At 55.4% G+C, this 24,869-nt stretch overlaps 1 protein-coding gene across 1 annotated transcript in view; it reads left to right on the top strand.

Annotated features, from left to right (window-relative positions):
• The window catches only part of LOC139240570 (membrane-associated guanylate kinase, WW and PDZ domain-containing protein 1-like), a 117,917-nt gene that overhangs the window by 53,901 nt on the left and 39,147 nt on the right, over nt 1–24,869 (top strand). The window contains exons 10-14 of the mRNA XM_070869115.1: nt 3,640–3,888; nt 10,470–10,607; nt 13,960–14,041; nt 18,317–18,353; nt 18,962–19,105. Coding sequence (XP_070725216.1) covers nt 3,640–3,888; nt 10,470–10,607; nt 13,960–14,041; nt 18,317–18,353; nt 18,962–19,105 — 650 coding nt within the window. The remainder of the gene's footprint in view (nt 1–3,639; nt 3,889–10,469; nt 10,608–13,959; nt 14,042–18,316; nt 18,354–18,961; nt 19,106–24,869) is intronic.

Here is a 24,869-nt window from a genome sequence, read left to right as displayed (position 1 = left end):
TATCTTTCCCATTCCCAGGTGTGTATCTCCCATTCCAAGGTGTGTATCTCTCCCATTCCAAGGTGTGTATCTCTCCCATTCCCAGGTGTCTCTCTCGCATTCCCAGGTGTGTGTCTCTCCCATTACAGGTGTGTCTCTCTCCCATTCCCAGGTGTGTCTCTCCCATTCCCAGGTGTATCTCTCCCATTCCCAGGTGTGTCCCTCCCATTCCCAGGTGTGTCCCTCCCATTCCCAGGTGTGTCCCTCCCATTCCCAGGTGTGTCCCTCCCATTCCCTGGTGTTTCTCTCCCATTCCCAGGTGTGTATCTCTCCCATTCCCAGGTGTGTATCTCCCATTCCATGGTGTGTATCTCCCATTCTGAGGTGAGTATCTCTCCCATTCCCAGGTGTGCCTCTCTCCCATTCCCAGGTGTGTGTCTCCCATTCCAGGTGTGTCTCTCTCCCATTCCAGGTGTGTCTCTCTCCCATTCCCAGGTGTATCTCTCCCATTCCCAGGTGTGTCCCTCCCATTCCCAGGTGTGTATCTCCCATTTCCAGGTGTGTATCTCTCCCATTTCCAGGTGTGTGTATCTTCCATTTCCAGGTGTGTATCTCCCATTCCCAGGTGTGCCTCTCCCATTCCCAGGTGTGTATCTCCCATTCCCATGTGTGTGTCTCTACCATTCCCAGGTGTTTCTCTCCCATTCCCAGGAGTTTCCCTTTCATTCCAAGGTCTGTATCTCTCCCATTCCAAGGTATGTGTCTTCCATTCCCAGGTGCGTATCTCTCCCATTCCCAGGTGTGTGTCTCCCATTCCCAGGTGTGTCTCTCTCCCATTCCGAGGTGTTTCTCTCCCATTCCCAGGTGTGTATCTCTCCCATTCCCAGGTGTGTATCTCCCATTCCATGGTGTGTATCTCCCATTCTGAGGTGAGTATCTCTCCCATTCCCAGGTGTGCCTCTCTCCCATTCCCAGGTGTGTGTCTCCCATTCCAGGTGTGTCTCTCTCCCATTCCAGGTGTGTCTCTCTCCCATTCCCAGGTGTATCTCTCCCATTCCCAGGTGTGTCCCTCCCATTCCCAGGTGTGTATCTCCCATTTCCAGGTGTGTATCTCTCCCATTTCCAGGTGTGTGTATCTTCCATTTCCAGGTGTGTATCTCCCATTCCCAGGTGTGCCTCTCCCATTCCCAGGTGTGTATCTCCCATTCCCATGTGTGTGTCTCTACCATTCCCAGGTGTTTCTCTCCCATTCCCAGGAGTTTCCCTTTCATTCCAAGGTCTGTATCTCTCCCATTCCAAGGTGTGTGTCTTCCATTCCCAGGTGCGTATCTCTCCCATTCCCAGGTGTGTGTCTCCCATTCCCAGGTGTGTATCTCCCATTCCGAGGTGTGTATCTCCCATTCCGAGGTGAGTATCTCTCCCATTCCCAGGTGTGTCTCTCTCCCATTCCCAGGTGTGTGTCTCTCCCATTCCAAGTGTGTCTCTCTCCCATTCCAAGTGTGTCTCTCTCCCATTCCCAGGTGTATCTCTCTCCCATTCCCAGGTGTATCTCTCCCATTCCCAGGTGTTTCTCTCCCATTCCCAGGTGTGTATCTCTCCCATTCCCAGGTGAGTATCTCCCATTCCAAGGTGTGTATCTCTCCCATTCCAAGGTGTGTACCTCTCCCATTCCCAGGTGTGTATCTCGCATTCCCAGGTGTATATCTCCCATTCCCAGGTGTGCCTCTCTCCCATTCCCAGGTGTGTGTCTATCCCATTCCAAGTGTGTCTCTCTCCCATTCCCAGGTGTATCTCTCTCCCATTCCCAGGTGTATCTCTCTCCCATTCCCAGGTGTATCTCTCCCATTCCCAGGTGTTTCTCTCCCATTCCCAGGTGTTTCTCTCCCATTCCCAGGTGAGTATCTCCCATTCCAAGGTGTGTATCTCTCCCATTCCAAGGTGTGTACCTCTCCCATTCCCAGGTGTGTATCTCGCATTCCCAGGTGTGTCTTTCTCGCATTCCCAGGTGTGTCTCTCTCCCATTCCCAGGTGTGTCTCTCTCCCTTTCCCAAGTGTCTCTCTTTCATTCCCAGGTGTGTATCTCTCCCATTCCAAGGTGTGTATCTCTCCCATTCCCAGGTGTGTATCTCTCCCATTCCCAGGTGTGTATCTCCCATTCCCAGGTGTGTATCTCCCATTCCCAGGTGTGTGCCTCCCATTCCCAGGTGTGTATCTCCCATTCCCAGGTGTGTATCGCTCCCATTTTCAGGTGTGTATCTCTCCCATTCCCAGGTGTGTGTCTCCCATTCCCAGGTGTGTATCTCGCATTCCCAGGTGTGTCTCTCTTCCATTCCCAGGTGTCTATCTCCCATTCCCAGGTGTGTCCTCAGACCCCGATTTCGCCTCCTTGTGGCGGTCTCTGGCCGCTGCGTGTAGCCCACGGCGGGAGGTGCGGAATCAACAGTCCCACTGCACCCCCCCCCGCCCCCATAATCTGAGCCCGGCCTGGAGAATTCACTCACAGTCCCCCAGAGAGAGCCCCAGACCTGGGCACGGACATGGCCAAGGTTCCAGATGGGGAGACTCCCTCTATATCGGGGTCCCTGATGGGGAGACTCCCTCTATATCGGGGTCCCTGAGGGGGAGACTCACTCTATATCGGGGTCCCTGATGGGGAGACTCTATATCGGGGTCCCTGATGGGGAGACTCCCTCTATATCGGGGTCCCTGATGGGGAGACTCTCTCTATATCGGGGTCCCTGATGGAGAGACTCTATATCGGGGTCCCTGATGGGGAGACTCCCTCTATATCGGGGTCCCTGATGGGGAGACTCTATATCGGGGTCCTGATGGAGAGACTCCCTCTATATCGAGGTCCCTGATAGGGAGACTCCCTCTATATCGGGGTCCCTGATGGGGAGACTCTATATCGGGGTCCCTGATGGGGAGACTCTATATCGGGGTCCCTGATGGGGAGACTCCCTCTATATCGGGGTCCCTGATGGGGAGACTCTCTCTATATCGGGGTCCCTGATGGGGAGACTCTATATCGGGGTCCCTGATGGGTAAACTCCCTCTATATCGAGGTCCCTGATGGGGAGACTCCCTCTATATCGGGGTCCCTGATGGGGAGACTCCCTCTATATCGAGGTCCCTGATGGGGAGACTCCCTCCATATCGGGGTCCCTGATGGGGAGACTCTATATCGGGGTCCCTAATGGGGAGACTCTATATCGGGGCCCCTGATGGGGAGACTCTATATCGGGGCCCCTGATGGAGAGACTCCCTCTATATCGGGGCCCCTGATGGGGAGGATCTATATCGGGGCCCCTGATGGGGAGACTCCCTCTATATCGGGGTCCCTGATGGGGAGACTCTATATCGGGGTCCCTGATGGGGAGACTCCCTCTATATCGGGGTCCCTGATGGGGAGACTCTCTCTATATCGGGGTCCCTGATGGGGAGACTCCCTCTACAAAAGGGGCGAACATAAGCTCTCACTTCGGCAGGCTATTCAACTGCACGAGGCATTGTGGCTGAGCCAAATCCTCCTCCCCGACTCCCACAGGATGTATTTCACGGGGTCTCTAGAAGGGACCGTGGTGGGGAGGGGGCTATGGGAGCGGGGAAAGGGTAACATGGGAGGGGAAAGCTGATGGATTGTCTCTTACTGTGCCGCAGTGGAGGGCCCGGCGGCCGTTGGCGCCCAGCTCTCGCCCGATTCCGTGAGGTGTTCGGCTGACGGCTCAGCTCAGCCCCCGGCCGCGTGCACGGAGCACAACGGAGACAGCGACGGAGAGGGGGAGCCGCGAGGCGGGGCCGGCAGCGGATGTCCCGACGACCTCGGCGCTTGGCAACGGGAGGAGGAGGAGGGGTCCAGGGTCCTCGCGGTCTCCTTTGACACGACATCCGCGGACGAGGCTTCACCGGGTAAGACAGCAGACGCTGGGGCAACGGGCAGGGGTCAGTGGGATCAGTCTGGGCTACAGGGAAGAGCGGGGCAGTGGGATTAGTTTGGGGATCTGGGGAGAGAGCGGGGCAGTGGGCTTAGTTTGGGGATCTGGGGAGAGAGCGGGGCAGTGGGCTTAGTTTGGGGATCTGGGGAGAGAGCGGGGCAGTGGGCTTAGTTTGGGGATCTGGGGAGAGAGCGGGGCAGTGGGCTTAGTTTGGGGATCTGGGGAGAGAGCGGGGCAGTGGGCTTAGTTTGGGGATCTGGGGAGAGAGCGGGGCAGTGGGATTAGTTTGGGATTGATACAGGGCTATGGGGAGAGAGTGGGGCAGTGGGATTAGTTTGGGATTGATACAGGGCTATGGGGAGAGAGCGGGGCAGTGGGATTAGTTTGGGATTGATACAGGGCTATGGGGAGAGAATGGGGCAGTGGGCTTAGTTTGGGGATCTGGGGAGAGAGCGGGGCAGTGGGCTTAGTTTGGGATTGATACAGGGCTATGGGGAGAGAGTGGGGCAGTGGGATTAGTTTGGGGATCTGGGGAGAGAGTGGGGCAGTGGGATTAGTTTGGGATTGATACAGTTCTATGGGGAGAGAGTGGGGCAGTGGGATTAGTTTGGGGATTGATACAGTTCTATGGGGAGAGAGTGGGGCAGTGGGATTAGTTTGGGATTGATACAGTTCTATGGGGAGAGAGTGGGGCAGTGGGATTAGTTTGGGGATTGATACAGGGCTATGGGGAGTGAGCGGTGCAGTGGGATTAGTTTGGGATTGATACAGGGCTATGGGGAGTGAGCGGGGCAGTGGGATTAGATTGGGATTGATAGGGGGCTATGGGGAGAGAGTGGGGCAGTGGGATTAGTTTGGGGATCTGGGGAGAGAGCGGGGCAGTGGGATTAGTTTGGGGATTGATACAGGGCTATGGGGAGAGAGCGGGACAGTGAGATTAGTTTGGGATTGATACAGGGCTATGGGGAGAGAGCGGGGCAGTGAGATTAGTTTGGGGATTGATACAGGGCTATGGGGAGAGAGCTGGGCAGTGGGATTAGATTGGGATTGATACAGGGCTATGGGGAGAGAGTGATGCAGTGGGATTAATTGGGGATTGATACAGGGCTATGAGGAGAGAGCGGGGCAGTGGGATTAGTTTGGGGATTGATACAGGGCTATGGGGAGAGAGCGGGACAGTGGGATTAGTTTGGGGATTGATACAGGGCTATGGGGAGAGAGTGGGGCAGTGGGATTAGATTGGGATTGATACAGGGCTATGGGGAGAGAGTGATGCAGTGGGATTGATACAGGGCTATGGGGAGAGAGCGAGGCAGTGGGATTAGTTTGGGGATTGATACAGGGCCGTGGGGAGAGAGCGGGGCAGTGGGATTAGTTTGGGGATTGATACAGGGCCGTGGGGAGGGGTGGGTTGGGGAGTGTGCTGGTTTGTGTCAGATTAAAATGATTCCCCCCTTCCCTCCTGAAGGGACAGATGTGTGTGAGCATCTGTCAGGACCCTTCCTCCCCTTCCCCCAGAGTGGCAGCTCTCGATGCGTGAGCTGACCATAGTTGACTTTGGGAGGAACCACCACGAAACCGGGTTCCATTCCCCCCACCTCCCCGTGACCTTCACAACCGTGACCTCTCCAGCCAGACTCCGAATCCTGGCCTATTGTTCCTTCCTCTAATTTAGAGCCACAGTTTGTAGCAGCGAATGCAACATAGGACGAGATTGTAACCTGGAGCTTTCCTGCTCCGTGTCATCATCACAGGCAGCCCCTCGGAATCGGGGAAGACTTGCTTCCACTCTTAACATGAGTCCTCAGGTGGCTGAACAGTCCAATACGGGAACCACAGTCCCTGTCACAGGTGGGACAGACAGTGGTTGAGGGAAAGGGAGGGTGGGACTGGTTTGCCGCACGCTCCTTCCGCTGCCTGCGCTTGGTTTCTGCACGCTTTCGGCGACGAGACTCGAGGTGCTCAGCACCCTCCCGGATGCACTTCCTCCACTTAGGGCGGACTGGACTTTGGCCAGGGACTCCCAGGTGTCGGTGGGGATGTTGCACTTTATCAGGGAGGCTTTGAGGGTGTCCCTGTAACGTTTCCTCTGCCAACCTTTGGCTCGTTTGCCGTGAAGGAGTTCCGAGTAGAGCGCTTGCTTTGGGAGTCCCGTGTCGGGGTATGCGGACAATGTGGCCCTGCCCAGCGGAGTTGGTCGAGTGTGGTCAGTGCTTCGATGCTGGGGATTTTGGCCTCGTCGAGGACGCTAATGTTGGTGCGTCTGTCCTCCCGGGGGATTTGTAGGATCTTGCGGAGACATCGTTGGTGGTATTTCTCCAGCAACTTGAGGTGTCTACTGTACATGGTCCATGTCTCTGAGCCATACAGGAGGGCGGGTATCACTACAGCTCTCTGTATGTGGATCTCAGATTGAGCAGAGGTTGAGTGGGAAGGTGGGAATGCAGGTACAGCAAGTGATCAGGAAGGCCAATGGTATCTTGGCCTTTATTGCAAAGGGGATGGAGTATAAAAGCAGGGAAGTCTTGCTCCAGTTATACAGGGTGTTGGTGAGGCCACACCTGGAGTACTGCGTGCAGTTTTGGTTTCCATATTTACGAAAGGATATACTTGCTTTGGAGGCAGTTCAGAGAAGGTTCACTCGGTTGATTCCGGAGATGAGGGGGTTGACTTTTGAGGAAAGGTTGAGGAGGTTGGGCTTCTACTCATTGGAATTCAGAAGAATGAGAGGTGATCTTATCGAAACGTATAAGATTACGAGGGGGCTCGACAAGGTGGATGCAGAGAGGATGTTTCCACTGATGGGGGAGACTAGAACTAGGGGGCATGGTCTTAGAATAAGGGGCCGCCCATTTAAAACTGAGATGAGGAGGAATTTCTTCTCTCAGAGGGTTGTAAATCTGTGGAATTCGCTGCCTCAGAGAGCTGTGGAAGCCGGGACATTGAATATATTTAAGATGGAGATAGACAGCTTAACCGATAAGGGGATAAGGGGGCGGGCAGGGAAGTGGAGCTGAGTCCATGATGGGATCAGCCATGATCGTATTAAATGGCGGAGCAGGCTCGAGGGGCCGAATGGCCGACTCCTGCTCCTGTTCCTGCTGTTGTTGTGAATATGGCGTGAGGTGACGAGGGAGGTGTGTGTGAGCTGCGTCTTGTGATGCTGGGACTAGTGAAGCAGCACGGGTTGTGGGCAGTTAGTATGGAGATGAGGGAGGCCAACATTCTGGCTCGCTGAAGGAGTATCGCCCAGTGTGCAGGGCCTGGGGCCGAGAGACATCATCGCCAGGCAGGGTCCCCAGCGAGGCGACGGTGAGGGATGTTTGAACGAGCGCACAGAGTGTTGCAAAAAGTCACTCGATTCAAAGGTAAAAGACTTGCATTTCTATAGCGCCTTTCAGCACCACCGGACGTCTCCAAGCACCTCACAGCCAATGAAGCTCTTTTGGAGTGCGCTCACTGCTGTAACGTGGGAAACACAGCAGCCCAACTTGTGCACAGCAAGCTCCCACACACAGCAATGTGATAATGACCCGGATCCTCTGTTGTAGTGATGTTGTTCAAGGGATAAATATCGGCCCCAGGACACCGGGGAGAACTCCCCCTGCTCTTTGTCCAATAGTGGCCCCGGGATCTTTTACATCCACCCGAGAGGGCAGACGGGGGCCTCGGTTTTCACGTCTCATCCCGAAATACGGCATCTCCGACAGTGCGGGGCTCCCTCAGTACTGCCCCTCCGACAGTGCGGCGCTCCCTCAGTACCGCCCCTCCGACAGTGCGGCGCTCCCTCAGTACCGCCCCTCCGACAGTGCGGCACTCCCTCAGTACCGCCCCTCCGACAGTGCGGGGCTCCCTCAACACTGCCCCTCCGATAGTGTGGGGCTCCCTCAACACTGCCCCTCCGACAGTGCAGCGCTCCCTCAGTACCGCCCCTCCGACAGTGCGGGGCTCCCTCAACACTGCCCCTCCGACAGTGCGGGGCTCCCTCATCACTGCCCCTCCGACAGTGCGAGGCTCCCTCAACACTGCCCCTCCGACAGTGCGAGGCTCCCTCAGTACTGCCCCTCCGACAGTGCGGGGCTCCCTCAGTACCACCCCCTCCGACAGTGCGAGGCTCCCTCAGTACTGCCCCTCCGACAGTGCGGGGCTCTCTCAGTACCACCCCCTCCGACAGTGCGGGGCTCCCTCAGTACTGCCCCTCCGACAGTGCGGGGCTCCCTCAGTACTGCACCTCCGACAGTGCGGCGCTCCCTCAGTACTGCCCCTCCGACAGTGCGGCACTCCCTCAGTACCGCCCCTCCGACAGTGCGGGGCTCCCTCAGTACCGCCCCTCCGACAGTGTGGGGCTCCCTCAGTACCGCCCCTCCGACAGTGCGGCACTCCCTCAGTATTGCCCCTCCGACAGTGCAGCACTCCCTCAGTACCGCCCCTCCGACAGTGCGGGGCTCCCTCAACACTGCCCCTCCGACAGTGCGGGGCTCCCTCAACACTGCCCCTCCGACAGTGCGGCGCTCCCTCAGTACCGCCCCTCCGACAGTGCGGGGCTCCCTCAACACTGCCCCTCCGACAGTGCGGGGCTCCCTCATCACTGCCCCTCCAACAGTGCGAGGCTCCCTCAACACTGCCACTCCGACAGTGCGGGGCTCCCTCAGTACCGCCCCCTCCGACAGTGCGGGGCTCCCTCAGTACTGCCCCTCCGACAGTGCGGGGCTCCCTCAGTACTGCCCCTCCGACAGTGCGGCGCTCCCTCAGTACTGCCCCTCCGACAGTGCGGCGCTCCCTCAGTACTGCCCCTCCGACAGTGCGGCGCTCCCTCAGTACTGCCCCTCTGACAGTGCGGCGCTCCCTCAGTACTCCCCTCCGACAGTGCGGCGCTCCCTCAGTACTGCCCCTCCGACAGTGCGGCGCTCCCTCAGTACTGCCCCTCCGACAGTGCGGCGCTCCCTCAGTACTGCCCCTCCAACAGTTCTGCACTCCCTCAGTACTGCCCCTCCTACAGTGCAGCACTCCCTCAGTACAGCCCCTCCGACAGTGCGGCGCTCCCTCAGTACTGCCCCTCCGACAGTGCGGCGTTCCCTCAGTACTGCACTGTCAGACCAGATTTTTGTGCTCAAGGTTCTAAAGTGGGCCTTGAACCCACGACCTTGTGACTCGGAGGCCAGAGAGTGCTGCGCACTGAGCCACAGCTGGCACTGTAAAGGATAAGGCCTGAGAGTCGATTGCTGTCAGGATGGGGCCTAGTGAGAGTCCTGCAGGAGACACAGAAAGCGAGCACGCAGGTACAGCAAGCAATGAGGAGAGCAAATGACATGCTGTCCTTTTTTGCAAAGGCGGGCGGTGTATAAGAGTGAGGAAGTCTTGCTACAGTTATACCGGGCCTTGGTGAGACCACACCTGGAGTACTGCGCACAGTTCTGGTCTCCTTACCTAAGGAAGGATATACTTGCCTTGGAGGCTGTACACCGAAGGTTGACCAGACTGATTCCTGGGATGAGAGGGCTGTCTTATGCGGAGAGATTGTGTAGAATGGGCCGATACTCTCTGGAGTTTAGAAGAATGGGAGGTGATCTCATTGAAACACTAGATTCTGAGGGAGATTGACAGGGTAGATGCAGGGAGAATGTTTCCCCTGGGCTGGGGAGTCTAGAACCTTTTATTAATTCATCCTCGGGATGTGTGCGTCACTGGCAAGGCCGGCATTTATTGCCCCATCCCTAATTGCCCCTTGAGAAGGTGGTGGTGAGCCGCCTTCTTGAACCGCTGCAGTCCGTGTGGTGAAGGTGCTCCCACAGTGCTGTTAGGGAGGGAGTTCCAGGATTGTGACCCAGCGACGATGGAGGAACGGCCGATATATTCCCAAGTCGAGGGATGGTGTGTGTGACTGGGAGGGGAACGTGGAGGGGGTGGTGTTCCCATGGACCTGCTGCCCTTGACCTTCTGGGCGGTAGAGGTCGCGGGTTTCGGGAGGTGCTGCCGAAGAAGCCTTGGCGAGTTGCCGCGGTGCATCTTGTGGACGGTGCACACTGCAGCCACGGTGCGCCGGTGGTGGAGGGAGTGAGTGTTGAAGGTGGTGGGGAGCGGGGCCCATCGAGCGGGGCTGCTTTGTCCTGGATGGTGTCGAGCTTCTCGAGTGTTGTTGGAGCTGCAACTCACCCAGGCAAGTGGGGAGTGTTCCATCACACTCCTGACTTGTGCCTTGTCGACAGTGCACACTGCAGCCACGGTATGCTGGTGAATTCGGGGTCACACTCTGAGGATCAGGGGTCGGCCATTTAGGACTGAGATAAGGAGGAATTTCTTCACTCAGAGGGTTGTAAATCTGTGGAATTCGCTGCCTCAGAGAGCTGTGGAAGCCGGGACATTGAATATATTTAAGACAGAGATAGACAGTTTCTTAACCGATAAGGGGATAAGGGGGCGGGCAGGGAAGTGGAGCTGAGTCCATGATCGGATCAGCCATGAACGTATTAAATGGTGGAGCAGGCTCAAGGGGCCGAATGGCCGACTCCTGCTCCTATTTCTTGTATTAATGGTTTGCGTCTGTTTTTCCCTCAGCTAGCTCCTGGGTCCCCCAGAAGCTCAGCGGCCTGGCGGAGGGGGGAGTTCGTGCTCCGACGAGCAAGGGGCAACCTACCGGGGTCAGGGACGGGGGCGGGGGCAGGAGGCCCCACCATTCCGCCCAGGAATGTAACGGTGAGCGAAATCCCGACACCGGCCCACTGACGGAACCCCGCAACCCGTCACCATGGAGACCAAATCGAGGGGGGGACCTCGGGGGTTTGTGGCGGGGTGGGGGGGGGGAAATCGTTCGAAAGGCCATCGGGATACAAAGTGGGGGAAAGATCGTAGACTCATTTCAACAACATATCTGCAGGGTCACTCACACACCGCCTGTTTCCCCCGCCGTAACATCGCCCGTCTCCACCCCCTGCCTCAGCTCTTCCGCTGCTGAAACCCTCGTCCGTGCCTTTGTTACCTCCAGACTTGACTATTCCAACGCAGTCCTGGCTGGCCTCCCCCATTCTACCCGACGTAAACGTGAGGTCATCCAAAACTCGGCTGCCCCCGTGTCCTAACTCGCACCGAGTCCCGCTCACCCATCACCCCCTGTGCTCACTGACCCCGTGTCCTAACTCGCACCGAGTCCCACTCACCCATCACCCCCTGTGCTCACTGCCCCGTGTCCTAACTCGCATCGAGTCTCGCTCACCCATCACCCCCTGTGCTCACTGCCCCGTGTCCTAACTCACACCTAGTCCCACTCACCCATCACCCCCTGTGCTCACTGACCCCGTGTCCTAACTCACACCGAGTCCCACTCACCCATCACCCCCTGTGCTCACTGACCCCGTGTCCTAACTCGCACCGAGTCCCGCTCACCCATCACCCCCTGTGCTCACTGACCCCGTGTCCTAACTCGCACCAAGTCCCACTCACCCATCACCCTCTGTGCTCACTGCCCCGTGTCCTAACTCGCATCGAGTCCCGCTCACCCATCACCCCCTGTGCTCACTGCCCCGTGTCCTAACTCACACCTAGTCCCACTCACCCATCACCCCCTGTGCTCACTGACCCCGTGTCCTAACTCACACCGAGTCCCACTCACCCATCACCCCCTGTGCTCACTGACCCCGTGTCCTAACTCGCACCGAGTCCCACTCACCCATCACCCTCTGTGCTCACTGCCCTGTGTCCTAACTCACACCGAGTCCCACTCACCCATCACCCCCTGTGCTCACTCACCCATCACCCCCTGTGCTCACTGACCCCGTGTCCTAACTCGCACCGAGTCCCACTCACCCATCACCCCCTGTGCTCACTGCCCCGTGTCCTAACTCGCACCGAGTCCCACTCACCCATCACCCTCTGTGCTCACTGCCCTGTGTCCTAACTCACACCGAGTCCCACTCACCCATCACCCCCTGTGCTCACTCACCCATCACCCCCTGTGCTCACTGACCCCGTGTCCTAACTCGCACCGAGTCCCACTCACCCATCACCCCCTGTGCTCACTGCCCCGTGTCCTAACTCGCACCGAGTCCCACTCACCCATCACCCCCTGTGCTCACTGCCCCGTGTCCTAACTCGCACCGAGTCCCACTCACCCATCATCCCCTGTGCTCACTGCCCCGTGTCCTATCTCGCACCCAGTCCCACTCACCCATCACCCCCTGTGCTCACTGACCCCGTGTCCTAACTCGCACCGAGTCCCACTCACCCATCACCCCCTGTGCTCACTGCCCCGTGTCCTAACTCGCACCGAGTCCCACTCACCCATCACCCCCTGTGCTCACTGCCCCGTGTCCTATCTCGCACCCAGTCCCACTCACCCATCACCCCCTGTGCTCACTGCACCGTGTCCTAACTCGCACCGAGTCCCACTCACCCATCACCCCCTGTGCTCACTGCCCCGTGTCCTAACTCGCACCGTGTCCCACTCACCCATCACCCCCTGTGCTCACTGCCCCGTGTCCTATCTCGCACCGAGTCCCACTCACCCATCACCCCCTGTGCTCACTGCCCCGTGTCCTAACTCACACCAAGTCCCACTCACCCATCACCCCCTGTGCTCACTGCCCCGTGTCCTAACTCACACCCATTCCCGCTCACCCATCACCCCCTGTGCTCACTGCCCCGTGTCCTAACTCGCACCGAGTCCCACTCACCCATCACCCCCTGTGCTCGCTGACCCGTGTCCTAACTTGCACCGAGTCCCGCTCACCCATCACCCCTTGTGCTCACTGCCCCGTGTCCTAACTCGCACCGCGTCCCGCTCACCCATCACCCCCTGTGCTCACTGCCCCGTGTCCTAACTCGCACCGGGTCCCACTCACCCATCACCCCTTGTGCTCGCTGACCCGTGTCCTAACTCGCACCGAGTCCCGCTCACCCATCACCCCCTGTGCTCGCTGACCCGTGTCCTAACTCGCACCGAGTCCCGCTCACCCATCACCCCCTGTGCTCACTGCCCCGTGTCCTAACTCACACCAAGTCCCGCTCACCCATCACCCCCTGTGCTCACTGCCCCGTGTCCTAACTCACACCCATTCCCGCTCACCCATCACCCCTTGTGCTCACTGCCCCGTGTCCTAACTCGCACCGCGTCCCGCTCACCCATCACCCCCTGTGTTCACTGCCCCGTGTCCTAACTCGCACCGGGTCCCACTCACCCATCACCCCTTGTGCTCGCTGACCCGTGTCCTAACTCGCACCGAGTCCCGCTCACCCATCACCCCCTGTGCTCGCTGACCCGTGTCCTAACTCGCACCGAGTCCCGCTCACCCATCACCCCCTGTGCTCACTGACCCGTGTCCTAACTCGCACCGAGTCCCGCTCACCAATCACCCCCTGTGCTCGCTGACCCGTGTCCTAACTTGCACCGAGTCCCGCTCACCCATCACCCCTTGTGCTCACTGCCCCGTGTCCTAACTCGCACCGAGTCCCGCTCACCCATCACCCCCTGTGCTCACTGCCCCGTGTCCTAACTCGCACCGGGTCCCACTCACCCATCACCCCCTGTGCTCGCTGACCCGTGTCCTAACTCGCACCGAGTCCCGCTCACCCATCACCCCCTGTGCTCGCTGACCCGTGTCCTAACTCGCACCGAGTCCCGCTCACCCATCACCCCCTGTGCTCACTGCCCCGTGTCCTATCTCGCACCATGTCCCACTCACCCATCACCCCCTGTGCTCACTGCCCCGTGTCCTAACTCGCACCAAGTCCCACTCACCCATCACCCCCTGTGCTCACTGACCTACAATGGCTCCTGGTTAAGCAACGCCTCGATTTCAAAATTCTCAATCCTTGATTATAAATCCCCTCCCTATCTCTGTAATCGCCTCCAGCCCCTACTAAAGGAACTGAATGGCCTCCTCCTGTTCCTAATGTCCCATCAAACATTCCCAGGGCAGGTACAGGGGGTTAGATACAGAGTAAAGCTCCCTCTACACTGTCCCATCAAACACTCCCAGGGCAGGTACAGGGGGTTAGATACAGACTGGATTGCCTGAGCGGTTTTTCACACGTTGCCTGTTGCCTCCGACAGGAACCTCCGGCAAGTGGGACGTCCGCGAGGGAGAGCGCCGACCCAGGAGCCGCTCAGCGCCACGAGACGTCGCGCGAGGAAGGTACGGGGAACGACTGACTGGCCCCGGACCTTGGCTTGGGCGCATTGCCCGACTTTTGATTGAGTACATTGGGAGAAAATGTTTCCATCGGCCGGACGGTTGGTAACCAGAGGCCAGAGAATCAGAGGGTGTAATAAGACCATCAGAAATAGGAGCAGGAGTCGGCCATTCGGCCCCTCGAGCCTGCTCCGCCATTTAATACGATCATGGCTGATCCGATCATGGACTCAGCTCCACTTCCCTGCCCGCCCCCTTATCCCCTTATCGGTTAAGAAACTGTCTATCTCTGTCTTAAATATATTCAATGTCCCGGCTTCCACAGCTCTCTGAGGCAGCGAATTCCACAGATTTACAACCCTCTGAGAGAAGGAATTCCTCCTCATCTCAGTTTTAAATGGGCGGCCCCTTATTCTAAGACCATGCCCCCTAGTTCTAGTCTCCCCCATCAGCGGAAACATCCTCTCTGCATCCACCTTGTCAAGCCCCCTCATAATCTTATACATTTCCATAAGATCACCTCCCATTCTTCTGAATTCCAACGAGTAGAGACCCAACCTCCTCAACCTTTCCTCATAAGTCAAGCCCCTCATCCCCGGAATCAACCGAGTGAACCTTCTCTGAACTGCCTCCAAAGCAAGTATATCCTTTCGTAAATACGGAAACCTAGTGAACCTTCTCTGAAATGTATTTGCTTCGTGGTTTCTTAGCTTAAGAATTCTTAGCAAAACACATCGCTATTAAGAACGAGTTGGTTTATTCGCAAAAGGTTTAACAATCACGCTACACATTACCGTTTAATCCACCGGGCTCACAACCTCCTGCCTCATCCCCCAAACCCAACATGACGTGACCAACTCAACAGCTCTACAACTATTTTAGTTGAAACCATCAATCAAGTGCCCCCTCATTAAAGGGGCACTAAATCCCGACAAATAAACAAATTAACTTGTGACCAACAACTTAAATCAAATAAAAATTGTGTTCCCGGGGGTGATGATGACACCGCGTGCACCATCTCCAGGTACACCCTGGCTCAGATGTAACCGTGGAAGAGAGGCAGGCAGTCGGGCTGAATGACCCCCTCGACCGCCCGCTGCCCGGACCGGCTGTTGGCCCCCTTGGCCAGGCCCAGGAGCAGTCCTACGAGGAGACCCTCGGACCTGTCCGCTCCCCTCCGCACAGGGGGCCCAAAGATCAGGAGTGTGGGACTGAAGTGCAGCCAGAATTTGAGGAGCAACCTCTTTGAATATTGGAAGAGGGGCTGCAACCCTCACACACTCGACATAGATGTGGAACACAGACTCCTCAAGAGCTCTCCAGGTGCACACATCGCACAAGGAAGGTATGATAAACCTACTGGGTTCGGCCTCAACCGGAGTATTGTGTCCAATTCTGGCCACTGCACTGTGGGGAGGATGTGAAGGCCTTGGAGAGGGGGCAGAGGGAGATTGACCAGAATGGTCCCGGGGGGGGGGATGAGGGACTTCAGTGACGGGGAGAGGCTGGAGAAGCCGGGGTTGTTCTCCTCGGAGCAGAGAAGGTTGAGAGGAGATTTGATCGAGGTGTTCACAATCACGAGGGATCTCGATCGAGATCGGGAGAGAGACTGTTCCCATTGGCGGAGGGGTCGAGAACCAGAGGACACAGATTTCAGGCGATTGGCAGAAGGCAACGTGAGAAAAAAGGTTTTTGCGCAGCGAGTGGTTAGGATCTGGACTGCGCGGCCTGAGAGCGTGGTGGAGGCAGACTCAATCGCGGCTTTCCGAATAGAGTCGGATAAGTAGCTGAAAGACAAATATCGCGGGGCTCCGGGGAAAGGGCGGGGGGAGTGGGACTGGCTGAGGTGCTCTTGCAGAGAGCCGGCACGGGCTCGATGGGCCGAATGGCTGCCTCCTGTGCCACAACCGTTCTCTGATTCTGTGGTGGTCGGAGCGGCCAGGACACCTGGTCAGGTGAATAGGCCTCAGGACCACCCTGTGCTTGCTGGACCCGTCCGTCCGTGCAAACTATCGCCCCATCTCCAACTCGCTTTCCTCTCCAACGTCCTTGAACGTGTGGTCGCCTTCCAAATCCGCGACCATCTTTCCTGTAAATCCATGTTTGAATCTCTCCAGTCCGCTTTCCGCCCCTGCCACAGTACCGAAACGGCTCTCATCAAAGTCACAAATAACATCCTTTGTGAATGTGACAAAGGTAGACTATCCCTCCTCGTCCTCCTGGACCTGTCTGCAGCCTTTGACACGGTTGACCACTCCACCCTCCTCCAACACCTCTCCTCCATCGTCCAGCTGGGTGGGACTGCACTCGCCTGGTTCCAGTCTAATCTATCGAATCGTAGCCCGAGAACCTCCTGCAACGGCTTCTCTTCCCACCCCCACATCGTTACCTCTGGTGCCCCCCCAAGGATCTGTCCTTGGCCCCCTCCTATTTCCCATCTACACGCTGCCCCTTGGCGACATCATCCGCAAACACAGCCTCAGTTTCCACATGTACGCTGACACACCCAGCTCTACCCCACCCCCACTTCTCTCCACCCCTCCTCGCTCTCTCAATTATCCGACTGCTTGTCCCACGTCCAGTTCTGGGTCAGCAGACATTTTCTCCAGTTGGATATCGGGGAAGACCGAAGCCATTGTTTTCGGTCCCCGCCACAAACTCCGTTCCCCCAGCCCCCGACTCCCTCGCTCTCCCCAACTCCTGTCTGAGGCTGAACCAGACTGTTCGCAATCTCGGTGTTATATCTGACCCTGAAATGAGCTTCCGGCCACATATCCCCAGCATAATTAAACCCGCCTATTTCCCCCTCCGTAACATCGCCCGTCTCCGCCCCCTGCTTCAGCTCATCCGCTGCTGAAACCCTCATCCGTGCCTTTGTTACCTCCAGACTTGACGATTCCAACGCACTCCTGGCTGGCCTCCCATATTCTACCCGACGTAAACTAGAGGTGATTAAAAAAACTCGGCTGCCCCGTGTCCTAACTCGCACCGAGTCCCACTCACCCATCACCTCCTGTGCTCACTGCCCCGTGTCCTAACTCGCACCGAGTCCCACTCACCCATCACCTCCTGTGCTCACTGCCCCGTGTCCTAACTCGCACCGAGTCCCACTCACCCATCACCTCCTGTGCTCACTGCCCCGTGTCCTAACTCGCACCCAGTCCCACTCACCCATCACCCACTGTGCTCACTGCCCCGTGTCCTAACTCGCACCGAGTCCCACTCACCCATCACCCGCTGTGCTCACTGACCCCGTGTCCTAACTCGCACCCAGTCCCACTCACCCATCACCCACTGTGCTCACTGCCCCGTGTCCTAACTCACACCCAGTCAAACTCACCCATCACCCACTGTGCTCACTGCCCCGTGTCCTAACTCGCACCCAGTCCCACTCACCCATCACCCACTGTGCTCACTGCCCCGTGTCCTAACTCGCACCCAGTCCCACTCACCCATCACCCACTGTGCTCACTGCCCCGTGTCCTAACTCGCACCCAGTCCCACTCACCCATCACCCACTGTGCTCACTGATCTACATTGGCTCCCGGTTCAACAAAGCCTCGATTTCAAAATTCTCATTTTTGTTTACAAATCCCTCCATGGCCCCTCGACCCCCCCCTCCCTATCTCTGTAACCCTCTCCAGCCCCACACCCCTCCCTATCTCTGTAACCCCCTCCAGCCCCACACCCCTCCCTATCTCTGTAACCCCCTCCAGCCCCTACACCCCTCCCTATCTCTGTAACCCCCTCCAGCCCCACAACCCCCCGAGATGTCTGCACTCCTCTAATTCTGCCCTCCTGACCATCCCTGATTATAAACGCTCCACCATCGGTGGCCGTGCCTTCTGTTGCCTGGGCCCCAAGCTCTGAAACTCCCTCCCTAAACCTCTCCGCCTCTCTCTCCTCCTTCAAGATGCTCCTTAAAACCGACCTCTGACCCAGCTTTTGGTCACCTGCGCTAATTTCTATTTAAGTGGCTCGGTGTTAAATTTGTTATCGGACAATACTCCTGTGAGACGCCTTGGGACGTTTCACTGGGTTAAAGGTGCTATATAATTACAGGTTGTTGTTGTTGTGACCTCTAGACTTGACTATTCCGGTGCTGGGCCCATTGCCCTCCCAGGCATGGCTGGTACTGTGTGGTGAGCCCCCCCCCAAAGTGAGGGTCCAACCCCGGGCCAACACTACAGGGGGGGGGGGGGGTCAGGGGTCAGAGGTCAGAGGTCGGTACACAGCTGGGTGCAGAAGTGACCCTGAGTATTTTCTCTCTCCTCACAGCTCCAGGACCAAGCTGAGCGGCTTTCCTCCCGATCAGGTAATGGAAACCTCGAATCTGTCCACTCCCCCACACTTGGGACAAGGCCTCAGGCCCCAGAGCACAAGGCAGCTCCCGGGGTGGGGGGGGGGGGGGGCGGGATCGAGTAGCGGAGGGGCTGGGGTTGAGGCGGGGAGGATGGGGGTGTGAGAGTGTTGCGGCCAGGGGGAAGTGGGGCTTGAATGAGGGGGGAGGGGTAGGAGAGGGCTATGAGCAGGGGAGAGATGAGGGGGTCAAGGGCGATGGGGAGGGGGAAGGGGGAGAGGGGAGAGAGTGAAGGTGAGGGAGTGAGGGTGAGGGGGCAAGAGGTGGAGGGGCGAGAGGGAGGGGGGGGGCGGGACGGGGCAAGAGGGGGAGAGGGAAGAGGGCGAGTGAGAGGGGGGACGCAGGGGAGATGGGGAGGGGGCGAGAGGGGGAGGAGGCGAGAGGGAGAGGGGGGAGGAGGGCGAGAGGGAGAGGGGGGAGAGGATAGGGTGTGTTAGTAGGCGCGATGGGCTGAGGAGGGGGAGGTGGAGTGGCGGGGGGGGTAGGTCGAGGAGGTAAGTGGTGGTGGGGGGGCAGTGGGAACCCTCACCCACCAGTCTCTCTCTCGCCCCCGCCCCCCGCAGGACCCAGAGCTGTACGCGGTGGAACTCGAGCGCGGTGCCACGGGATTCGGATTCAGCGTGCGCGGGGGCCGCGAGTACGACATGGATCTGTACGTCCTCGGGCTCATTGTCGGTGGGTCGGCCATGAGAAGCGGGAAGATCAAGGTAAGGGAGTGAGGGGTGTGGGGTATATCGGTGTTACAGTGAGGGGTGTGGGGTATATCAGTGTTACAGTGAGGGGTGTGGGGTATATCGGTGTTACAGTGAGGGGTGTGGGGTATATCAGTGTTACAGTGAGGGGTGTGGGGTATACCGGTGTTACAGTGAGGGGTGTGGGGTATATCAGTGTTACAGTGAGGGATGTGGGGTATATCAATGTTACAGTGAGGGGGGTGGGGTATATCAGTGTTACAGTGAGGGGTGTGGGGTATATCAGTGTTACAGTGAGGGGTGTGGCATATATCAGTGTTACAGTGAGGGGTTTGGGGTATATCAGTGTTACAGTGAGGGGTGTGGGATATATCAGTGTTACAGTGAAGGGTGTGGGGTATATCAGTGTCACAGTGAGGCGTGTGTGGTATATCAGTGTTACAGTGAGAGGTGTGGGGTATATCAGTGTCACAGTGAGGCGTGTGTGGTATATCAGTGTTACAGTGAGGGATGTGGGGTATATCAATGTTACAGTGAGGGGGGTGGGGTATATCAGTGTTACAGTGAGGGGTGTGGGGTATATCAATGTTACAGTGAGGGGGGTGGGGTATATCAGTGTTACAGTGAGGGGTGTGGGGTATATCAGTGTTACAGTGAGGGGTGTGGCATATATCAGTGTTACAGTGAGGGGTTTGGGGTATATCAGTGTTACAGTGAGGGGTGTGGGATATATCAGTGTAACAGTGAAGGGTGTGGGGTATATCAGTGTCACAGTGAGGCGTGTGTGGTATATCAGTGTTACAGTGAGAGGTGTGGGGTATATCAGTGTTACAGTGAGGGGTGTGGTGTATATCAGTGTTACAGTGAGGGGTGTGGTGTATATCAGTGTTACAGTGAGGGGTGTGGGGTATATCAGTGTTACAGTGAGGGGTGTGGGATATATCAGTGTTACGGTGAAGGGTGTGGGGTATATCAGTGTCACAGTGAGGCGTGTGTGGTATATCAGTGTTACAGTGAGGGGTGTGGGGTATATCAGTGTTACAGTGAAGGGTGTGTGGTATATCAGTGTTACAGTGAAGAGTGTGGGGTATATCAGTGTCACAGTGAGGCGTGTGTGGTATATCAGTGTTACAGTGAGAGGTGTGGGGTATATCAGTGTTACAGTGAGGGGTGTGGTGTATATCAGTGTTACAGTGAGGGGTGTGGTGTATATCAGTGTTACAGTGAGGGGTGTGGGGTATATCAGTGTTACAGTGAGGGGTGTGGGATATATCAGTGTTACGGTGAAGGGTGTGGGGTATATCAGTGTCACAGTGAGGCGTGTGTGGTATATCAGTGTTACAGTGAGGGGTGTGGGGTATATCAGTGTTACAGTGAAGGGTGTGTGGTATATCAGTGTTACAGTGAAGAGTGTGGGGTATATCAGTGTCACAGTGAGGCGTGTGTGGTATATCAGTGTTACAGTGAGAGGTGTGGGGTATATCAGTGTTACAGTGAGGGGTGTGGGGTATATCAGTGTTACAGTGAGGGATGTGAGGTATATCAGTGTGTTAGAGTGAGGGGTGTGGGGTATATCAGTGTTACAGGGATGGGTGTGGGGTATATCAGATTTTTACAGTGAGGGATGTGCGGTATATCAGTGTTACAGTGAGGGGTGTGGGGTATATCAGTGTTACAGTGAGGGGTGTGGGGTATATCAGTGTTACAGTGAGGGGTGTGGTGTATATCAGTGTTACAGTGAGGGGTGTGCGGTATATCAGTGTTACAGTGAGGGGTGTGGGGTATATCAGTGTTACAGTGAGGGGTGTGGGGTATATCAGTGTTACAGTGAGGGGTGTGGGGTATATCAGTGTTACAGTGAGGGGTGTGGTGTATATCAGTGTTACAGTGAGGGGTGTGCGGTATATCAGTGTTACAGTGAGGGGTGTGGGGTATATCAGTGTTACAGTGAGGGGTGTGGGGTATATCAGTGTTACAGTGAGGGGTGTGGTGTATATCAGTGTTACAGTGAGGGGTGTGCGGTATATCAGTGTTACAGTGAGGGGTGTGGGGTATATCAGTGTTACAGTGAGGGGTGTGGGGTATATCAGTGTTACAGTGAGGGGTGTGGTGTATATCAGTGTTACAGTGAGGGGTGTGCGGTATATCAGTGTTACAGTGAGGCGTGTGGGGTATATCAGTGTTACAGTGAGGGGTGTGGGGTATATATCAGTGTTACAGTGAGGGGTGTGGGGTATATCAGTGTTACAGTGAGGAGTGTGGGGTATATCAGTGTTACAGTGAGGTGTGTGGGATATATCAGTGTTACAGTGAGGGGTGTGCGGTATATCAGTGTTACAGTGACGGGTGTGGGGTATATCAGTGTTACAGTGAGGGGCGTGGAGTATATCAGTGTTACAGTGAGGGGCGTGGGGTATATCAGTGTTACAGTGAGGGGTGTGGGGTATATCAGTGTTAGTGAGGGGTGTGGGGTACATCAATGTTACAGTGAGGGGCGTGGGGTATATCAGTGTTACAGTGAGGGGTGTGGGGTATATCAGTGTTACAGTGAGGGGTGTGGGGTATATCAGTGTTACAGTGAGGGGTGTGGGGTATATCAGTGTTACAGTGAGAGATATGGAGTATATCAGTGTTACAGTGAGGGGTGTGGGGTATATCAGTGTTACAGTGAGGGGTGTGGGGTATATCAGTGTTGCAGTGAGGGGTGTGGGGGATATCAGTGTTACAGTGAGGGGTGTGGGGTATATCAGTGTTACAGTGAGGGGTGTGGGGTAATTCAGTGTTACAGTGAGGGGTGTGGGGTATATCAGTGTTACAGTGAGGGGTGTGGGGTATATCAGTGTTACAGTGAGGGGTGTGGGGTATATCAGTGTTACAGTGAGGGATGTGGGGTATATCAGTGTTACATAGAGGGGTGTGGGGTATATCAGTGTTACAGTGAGGGGTGTGGGGTATATCAGTGTTACAGTGAGGGGTGTGGGGTATATCAGTGTTACATAGAGGGGTGTGGGGTATATCGGTGTTACAGTGAGGGGTGTGGGGTATATCAGTGTTACAGTGAGGGGTGTGGGGTATATCAGTGTTACAGTGAGGGGTGTGTGGTATATCAGTGTTACAGTGAGGGGTGTGGGGTATATCAGTGTTACAGTGAGGGGTGTGGGGTATATCAGTGTTACAGTGAGGGGTATATCAGTGTTACAGTGAGGGGTGTGGGGTATATCAGTGTTACAGTGAGGGTTGTGGGGTATATCAGTGTTACAGTGAGGGGTGTGGGGTATATCAGTGTTACAGTGAGGGGTGTGGGGTATATCAGTGTTACAGTGAGAGGTGTGGGGTATATCAGTGTTACAGTGAGAGGTGTGGGGTATATCAGTGATACAGTGAGGGGTGTGGGGTATATCAGTGATACAGTGAGCGGTGTGGGATATATCAGTGTTACAGTGAGGGGTGTGGGGTATATCAGTGATACAGTGAGGTGTGTGGGGTATATCAGTGTTACAGTGAGGGGTGTGGGGTATATCAGTGTTACAGTGAGGGGTGTGGGGTATATCAGTGTTACAGTGAGGGGTGTGGGGTATATCAGTGTTACAGTGAGGGGTGTGGGGTATATCAGTGTTACAGTGAGGGGTGTGGGGTATATCAGTGTTACAGTGAGGGGTGTGGGGTATATCAGTGTTACAGTGAGGGGTGTGGGGTATATCAGTGTTACAGTGAGGGGTGTGGGGTATATCAGTGTTACAGTGAGGGGTGTGGGGTATATCAGTGTTACAGTGAGGGGAGTGGGGTATATCAGTGATACAGTGAGGGGTGTGGGGTATATCAGTGTTACAGTGAGGGGTGTGGGGTATATCAGTGTTACAGTGAGGGGTGTGGGGTATATCAGTGTTACAGTGAGGGCTGTGGGGTATATCAGTGTTACAGTGAGGGGTGTGGGGCTGTCGAGGAAATTTTAGCTTAAATTAACTCAGTGGAGACTTTCAGAGTCGTGCTTCGAGAGAAAGTTTATTTCTAACGAGATATCTCGGAGAGCCCGCTTAGTCCACACTAAGGCAGAACTCTGACTTTTACAGGAAAATCCGCGCTATATTTATACAGTAAAAAGAGGAGCTTTATCTTCAAATTCCACACATGAACATTAATCATATTACTCCGAGAATACAAAGGTCATCCCGGAAGGCACACATTATCTGTTCTTGCATAGTTTCTCCCTGTCTGTGACAATAATCAGTTTCTCCCTGTCTGTGTCAATAATCAGTTTCTCCCTGTCTGTGTCGATAATCAGTTTCTCCCTGTCTGTGTCGATAATCAGTTTCTCCCTGTCTCTGTCAATAATCAGTTTCTCCCTGTCTGTGTCAATAATCAGTTTCTCCCTGTCTGTGTCAATAATCAGTTTCTCCCTGTCTGTGTCGATAATCAGTTTCTCCCTGTCTGTGTCAATAATCAGTTTCTCCCTGTCTGTGTCTGTAATCAGTTTCTCCCTGTCTGTGTCAGTAATCACTTTCTCCCTGTCTGTGTCAATAATCACTTTCTCCCTGTCTGTGTCAATAATCAGTTTCTCCCTGTCTGTGTCGATAATCAGTTTCTCCCTGTCTGTGTCGATAATCACTTTCTCCCTGTCTGTGTCAATAATCAGTTTCTCCCTGTCTGTGTCTGTAATCAGTTTCTCCCTGTCTGTGTCGATAATCACTTTCTCCCTGTCTGTGTCAATAATCACTTTCTCCCTGTCTGTGTCAATAATCAGTTTCTCCCTGTCTGTGTCGATAATCACTTTCTCCCTGTCTGTGTCGATAATCAGTTTCTCCCTGTCTGTGTCGATAATCAGTTTCTCCCTGTCTGTGTCAATAATCAGTTTCTCCCTGTCTGTGTCGATAATCAGTTTCTCCCTGTCTGTGTCGATAATCAGTTTCTCCCTGTCTGTGTCGATAATCAGTTTCTCCCTGTCTGTGTCGATAATCAGTTTCTCCCTGTCTGTGTCGATAATCAGTTTCTCCCTGTCTGTGTCAATAATCAGTTTCTCCCTGTCTGTGTCGATAATCAGTTTCTCCCTGTCTGTGTCTATAATCAGTTTCTCCCTGTCTGTGTCAATAATCAGTTTCTCCCTGTCTGTGTCAATAATCACTTTCTCCCTGTCTGTGTCGATAATCAGTTTCTCCCTGTCTGTGTCGATAATCAGTTTCTCCCTGTCTGTGTCGATAATCAGTTTCTCCCTGTCTGTGTCAATAATCAGTTTCTCCCTGTCTGTGTCGATAATCACTTTCTCCCTGTCTGTGTCAATAATCAGTTTCTCCCTGTCTCTGTCGATAATCAGTTTCTCCCTGTCTGTGTCGATAATCACTTTCTCCCTGTCTGTGTCAATAATCAGTTTCTCCCTGTCTGTGTCTATAATCAGTTTCTCCCTGTCTGTGTCAATAATCAGTTTCTCCCTGTCTGTGTCGATAATCAGTTTCTCCCTGTCTGTGTCTATAATCAGTTTCTCCCTGTCTGTGTCGATAATCACTTTCTCCCTGTCTGTGTCGATAATCACTTTCTCCCTGTCTGTGTCGATAATCAGTTTCTCCCTGTCTGTGTCGATAATCAGTTTCTTCCTGTCTGTGTCAGTAATCAGTTTCTCCCTGTCTGTGTCAGTAATCAGTTTCTCCCTGTCTGTGTCGATAATCAGTTTCTTCCTGTCTGTGTCAGTAATCAGTTTCTCCCTGTCTGTGTCAGTAATCAGTTTCTCCCTGTCTGTGTCAATAATCAGTTTCTCCCTGTCTGTGTCGATAATCAGTTTCTCCCTGTC

Source organism: Pristiophorus japonicus, chromosome 32, assembly GCF_044704955.1.
Source record: "Pristiophorus japonicus isolate sPriJap1 chromosome 32, sPriJap1.hap1, whole genome shotgun sequence".
Classification (NCBI taxonomy): Eukaryota; Metazoa; Chordata; class Chondrichthyes; family Pristiophoridae; genus Pristiophorus; species Pristiophorus japonicus.
The sequence above is the reverse complement of the archived record's forward strand: the minus strand, read 5'-3'. Positions and strand labels throughout refer to the sequence as shown.